Source organism: Clarias gariepinus, chromosome 21 (assembly GCF_024256425.1).
Source record: "Clarias gariepinus isolate MV-2021 ecotype Netherlands chromosome 21, CGAR_prim_01v2, whole genome shotgun sequence".
Lineage (NCBI taxonomy): Eukaryota > Metazoa > Chordata > Actinopteri > Siluriformes > Clariidae > Clarias > Clarias gariepinus.
The window spans coordinates 2,849,394-2,855,903 of NC_071120.1; the positions used below are offsets into that span (position 1 = coordinate 2,849,394).

General features: G+C 36.4%; 1 gene segment (V, D, J or C); it reads left to right on the plus strand.

Annotated features, from left to right (window-relative positions):
- Positions 1 to 4,197: 4,197 nt before the first annotated feature.
- Positions 4,198 to 5,764, plus strand: LOC128509211 (Ig kappa chain V-V region HP 91A3-like). The segment is given in 4 exon segments: positions 4,198 to 4,281; positions 4,476 to 4,817; positions 5,279 to 5,307; positions 5,642 to 5,764. Coding segments are annotated over 4 exon segments (537 nt in total).
- The last annotated feature ends 746 nt before the right edge of the window (positions 5,765 to 6,510 follow it).

Below are 6,510 nucleotides of genomic sequence, written 5' to 3' on the forward strand. Positions count from 1 at the left end.
CCTTGACTGACGAGATCCTGCAAGTGTCTCTTAAACTCTTGGAAAACCTATGATGGAACTCGTCTGTGACGTTGTTTTATTGGCTGCGCATCTCCTGTAGGTATGCTATGCATAACTGTTGTGGTGTACCCATAGTCTGTGTCGCTTGTGGAGAAAACGTCGCTATACTGAGTCAGCAGTGCATTTAACTCAACACGTTGCATATTTTTCAGTCCTTCCTGGTTCACTTGGACTGGGTTTGCCGTTGTTCGGGCTTGTCCTCAACATTAATGCTGCAATGCACATGTCTTTTGACAGGCAACTCGTCATCGTTCTCCTCAAATTCCACCACTTGTTTGGGCACTATTTTCTCTGGTTTGGACACTACTGCAATTTTGGACCTCGGTATCAACTTAACGGTTCCATGACAGAGATTTAACACTCGCACCGGAACTTAACCCTTTTTCGGGCTCGCAAGCACATTGCCTATCAATTGGGGGCCAGGGGTAACATTGGAGGCCAGGGGTAGCTCTGCATTGGATTACAGTTCGGAAGATCCCAGGTTCAAACCCACAACCACCAAGTTGCCACTGTTGGGCCCTTGAGCAAGGCCCTTAACCCCCTTAACTGCTCAGATGTGTAATGAGATAAAAATGTAAGTCGCTAAGGATAAGAGCGTCTGCCTAATGCCTAAATGTAAATGTATCAACAGTCCTTTTCGTAGGGTAACAGAATCTGTGCACTCCACGAGTACTTGTACATTGTTCTGTGTGTTATCGTGCAATGACCTTTCACAATCTTCTCACTTAAAGGCGGGATAGTCACAACTTGCTTCCCAGACACCTTAACAAATTCTATCCTTTCTTCAGGACCCAAGAGTCTCTCATCCTTCTCCACTTTTGCTATCACTCTTCGTACATTGGCATCTGCATGTGGGCTGGCTTTACTCTCCTTATTTAACTCTTTATCCGAAAGTACCAGGTTTTTCAATTCACTGAGCACATTCATACCTACAATTCTATCCAATCCTTTCATCTCCTTTGCATCTGGGTTGGATTCTGTGAGCACGAAAACACACTTCCCTGCAAGCAGACTCCCCATGCATTCTACATACGCCTGTAAGCACCCAAGGACTGGAATGTCTAGCCCATTTGCAGGAGTAAGACGGACCCAGTTAGCAGACAACAACAGTCTAGAAAGCACTGAGTGGGTACTCCTGCTATCTTTACATCTATAGTCAAACAGTCACCAAACGCACTGTTTCTTAGTGTTTGGGGAAATTCTCCTGACTTCAAATCAGCCATATGACTCTGGACCACAGATGGCCCACTGGGGTTCATAGTGTCACTTGATGAAGCCCCTCTTGACACCAAATGTGAAGATGCAGCGACACGGTTTGTTAGCTCTCTATTCCGCCCACAATGTCTACTGGTATGACCTGGCTTACCGCATGTAAAACAGATATAGTCCCCTTCACTGTTTTTCATGAGCTGGTGTCTCGTAACGCCAGCGTGGGAATCAGTTCTCCTTTGGCTATTAACTATTTTGTGCAATTCTTTTTGACGTGCAGCTATTTTTTCGATTGCTTCGTGCAATTTCTGTAATGTCAGTGGGGATGGATTATCTTTACTAACATACCTCCAGTAGTGTGAACTGCGGCTCTCGCTCACACAGGGGGTCACAGCTCCTCCGACCAGGTGATGGCATCCTGCATCAATTTTGCAAAGGTCATTAGTAAAAGGTCTTAATAAATCATCCCTTAATCCAAGGACCAACTGCTCCTTCAAAACATTCTTTTCACTATTTTGTACAATTCTTCTTGACGTGCAGTTATCTTTTTGATTGCTTCATGCAATTTCTGTAATGTCAGTGGGAATGGATTATCTCCACTGACATATCTCCAGTAGTGTGAACTGCGGCTCCCGCTCACACAGGGGGTTTTAAAATCCCTTCTGGATGTGCTTCTTCATTCTCCGTTCCGGTTGATGGTATCCTGCATCAATTTTGCATTAATGATTGGAAATCATTGTTCAAGCGAATAATTCTGCAGTCCAAAGCAAGCTCAAGTCCCAGTTCAGATAGTCTGTCCCAGAGTCCTCCCTTTGGAGATGACAAAAACAAAAAACATATTTTAAAGAGTCTTGAGGCAAAAAAACACCTCTCTTCCTCCTCGCCTCTTCTGCCCTGCCTCACGTCGCTTCTGGACTCAGTTTTCTTAAAAAAAAAAAAAAAACTTTCAAAATAAACGTACTTGCATTCCTCCACATGTTTATTCGACATAGATCTATAAATGGTTCAAGGGTGTTTTCTTTGGTTTTTCTTTGGTTGTAGGTGGGAAGTTTCAAGTTAAAACCTTTTGTTGAACATAACTTTAAATTAGCTTCAAAGGTAAATCATGTTTTCTATTATTTAAATTTTAAAATTAGGTATAACTGAAATAGTAAACTAGCTGCTAACTACATTGTAGAAGAAAATACTTATATTACCAAGATCATTGAGTGAAATTAAGACAATTGAATTGTATGTATTTTTTTCTTTTAATAGTCTTTTAATTCAGACAGTTATGTTAATTGCTAAGTTGAGAAGAGTAATTGGGAATTTCTTTAAATAACACTAGAAATAGCTCTAAACATATACATTAGCCACATTAAACCACAAGCTTGTGCTCAAACAAATACTGCATCTGTCCATTTCAGAGAATGACATATGCACAGGAAAATACTTTCCAACCGCAAAATGATGCGCCAATCACAAAGTACACTCCTGTCCCTGGTTGTCGTATCTAAACCACAAAAACAAACTTTATTTTCCATTGCTGTCTTGCATTATAGCCAGTGGTTTACTGAGAGCCAAACAAATTTTAGATAATAAAATGGACGTCCTTTCTATCATTAATGTGAAAAGATCCAAACAACAACCATTTTTTAAGCAAACAATTTACTACTGCAGGCAGCAGATCGCTTTATACTGCACAATTACTATTCAATTCATACATTCATCAATAGATTAATTAAAAGACCAATTTTCACCAAAGTTAATAACACTGTTATTAATAAAGATAATTACACCACAACACTTTAGTAACTGAGACAGAGGTTTTAATCTTTCTGAAGCGAATGCCCATCATTTTTCTTTTGAGGATGCTGAAATCACTTGTCTAATGATTGTTTAATGAATGTTTAATGTCTAATGATTGTTTAATGTTATAAAGTCTGCTTAGACCTGATCTGGTCCTTTTACTCAGTGTCAGTGGTGAATTGTGCTTGTCAGCTTAGCTCAAGCTCAGGAGGCTTAGTATCTTCCACCAGAATTTTAACCAACCTCTACAGCTACAGTGTAGAGAACATACTGATAGGTTGCACAACTGTCTGGTTTGGCAGCAGCTCCATTTGTGACTGTAAACCTTTCCAGGGAGCCGTGAGAACAGTTGAAATCTTTACTGCCAACAAACGTATACGATAGTTTCTCTATACCTCTTCAATAAAATAAAAAGTCATAATATTTTTTGGTTTACTTATTATTTGGATTCATTCCACAGGACTGAAAGAAAGAAAGGCCAGGACTATAACAGCAAAAATACAGAAGTAAGATAACAAATGTTTCAGAAAAAGCATTTACACAAAAAAAAAAGAGTCATATTCATTGATTTCTGTGACATTTAATTTGTTTGTGTGAGCCAACTGACTGGTTTAAGCTACTAGCTTTACTGCCACACTTTTGTCTTTATCGTTTTAAAAAACTGTACCATGAAGCTTAAACTTGCATAGCTAGATTGTAGCACTGATCTGAGTGATCTACATAAAGTGGGGTCCATAAATGTATAAGCACTTTAGCAGGAAAAATATATGCATCTCTTCTGACAGTCACAGAGTCACAAGATAGCATCAACGATGGCGTGACTACTATGCTATAACTAATCTGCAAATCCTTAAAGGGAACATAATACTACACACCGGTGCCATAATTCAATTTGAAGTTTAAAAAAGGAAAAAGGGCATAGATAACAACTGTTGAACTGTGTATATACATACAAAATCAGTGTAACCCTTTGCAAATATTAATTATAAATTTTCTTTAGTATTTTGTTATTATTATATTAATTATGTAGTTGCTATATAGTTATATAAACTAGATTTGATATGGGTTTAATGATATAAAGTGCCTGTGCTTTGTTCACCACACCCCCTACAGCCAGATAAATCATCATTTCTTTTGCCCCACAGACCGTTTCCTCCTCTCTCGCCTGATACACAGCAGCAATGGTTCAGTTTATGACTTTGCCATTGTTTATTTTTACGGTTGGTAAGTGTTAATGAGCTTATAATCAATTATTTTTGTCAGAATATACCATGTGCAAAACTTGTATATAACAGTTAAGGTGAACAGATAAAATATATTTAAAAACTGGTGAAATAATTGAAATCGAACCTGAATGTAAGTAATTGCTTTAATATTCCTATACCAAATATGTGCTTTTTGCATTATATGTGTTGCAGCTTTGCTCTCAGAGACTCTGTGCTCTTTAACTTTGGAGGCAGAAGTTGGAGATAAAGTCACCATTTGGTGCCAACATGACCTGAGTATTACTGGATCCATCTTCTGGTTTAAACACAAGAGTGATTCAGTTCCACTTCTTCTCGGGTGCAAAAAGTTTAGAGCATCAGGATCATCACCAGTGTGTTACTTCTTCACTGAGACTGAGAGGATAGTGATGTCTGTCCATGGCAAGAACACGTCTCTCACCATCACGGCGGTAAACGTCTCTGATACAGGACTCTATTACTGCAGCTTTGGTGACGAAATGGTCTTTAGTAACTCGACCTGTTTACAAGTGGGAGGTAAATTTATAGGGTGGATTGTTTCAGTAACGGTTCACTGAGAGGGTTAAGGTTAAAATAATCTTTCATTTTTCAGATGGCAATAAAACAAACCAAGAGAAAGAAAAAGGTTTGTCATTTATTTGTTCTTGTAAGAAAGCCTTATGTAGCCTTGGCATAAAAAAATGTTTACATGTTTTTCTTTGTGTTTCAATTTAAAATATGATTTGGGTGCAAACGATTGGCCTTCTCCAAGGCTGCATCTCTACTGCCGTGTTTTTCATGCTGACGGGTGGGTTTGGTACAGTGATTATAATTCTATTAAGTGTTTTCATCCTAAAGTACAGAAAAAAACACAGAGGTAAAGTCCTACAGTCAACATTCAATATAATAATACAATATTTAATGTTAAAATAATTAACTTCTTCTTCTTCTTCTTCTTCTTCTCCGTTTTTACATTTCTTTCATGTTATTTTCTTTAGATGACAACACCAACAGACATGATGAGGAGGTAAATAAAATAATAATAATAATAATAATAATAATAATTTTAATAATAATAATAATAATGTAATAATAAAATTATATAAAAAATACAATGGCCCATAAAATTACTAGCACCCTTCTAAAATTTCTAAAAAGTGGAATTATTACAGGGTGTACAATATGGCTGTACAAAGCCACAACAAAAGCGTTTTCTGCTTATCTTTAGTAAGGGTACTAGTTTTATTGGAGGGGGTTAAATACTTTTTAAAAAAATATTGATTTTAAAACAGTTTTTTTCTATTAAGTAATAAAACAATTCATAAATATAGTCGTTGTTCTGATTTATTCTGTCATTGCAGGAGCAGAAGCCTGATTCAGTGAATTACGCTGCTCTACATTTCACTAAAAAGAAAATCAAAAGAACAGGGAGACACAGTGACGTGGTGGAACCACATGTTGTATATTCAGCTATCAGACAATAATCTAGCAATGGTGGTAACATGCTGACAAATTATTATAAATATTATTTATTGTTTGCTCTGTTTTCTACTTTTCATGATAACAGAGAAAACATAGCATGTAACAATAATTACACTTTAACCCTATGGTAGATGTTCATAAATAAATATTATGTGTATCTGATTTTGCACTGGCCTTCTTTTTCATATTGTTTTAATATTCAGTGTTAAAAAAAAAAAATTCAAAAACAAGCTTTTATTGTACATTATGATTACTAAACATGACAAGGAAATGACAACTTTGACTGGAACGTGCCAGCTTTATCTGAAACCGGTCAGTTGTTGTATAATACAAGTTAATATGTATTAAATTAATTACATGATTTTTGAAGATGCAGCATAGATAATCACTTATTTATCCAAAAAATCATTACAATTAATTACAATTAATAACTTAAATAATTATTTTATAATAAGTTTTTAATAAGTGTGCAGTAAATAAATATATTACAGTGTCATATTAGATAATCTAATAAGAATTCATGAATTCAGTGTCATAAGTGCAGTATTGGCTATAATAAATTAAATCTAATTTCATGGTTTATCAGTTTTATCCCATCACCAATCAGCCATAATATTAACACTACATAACATTAACACATTATCACTGATTATCTGTGATATACCAGTAAACTGGTGACAAGATCATAGGCACTAAAGTCAATGCTGGCTATAGCAGAAAGGCACCAGAGGCTCCCACACACGGAACC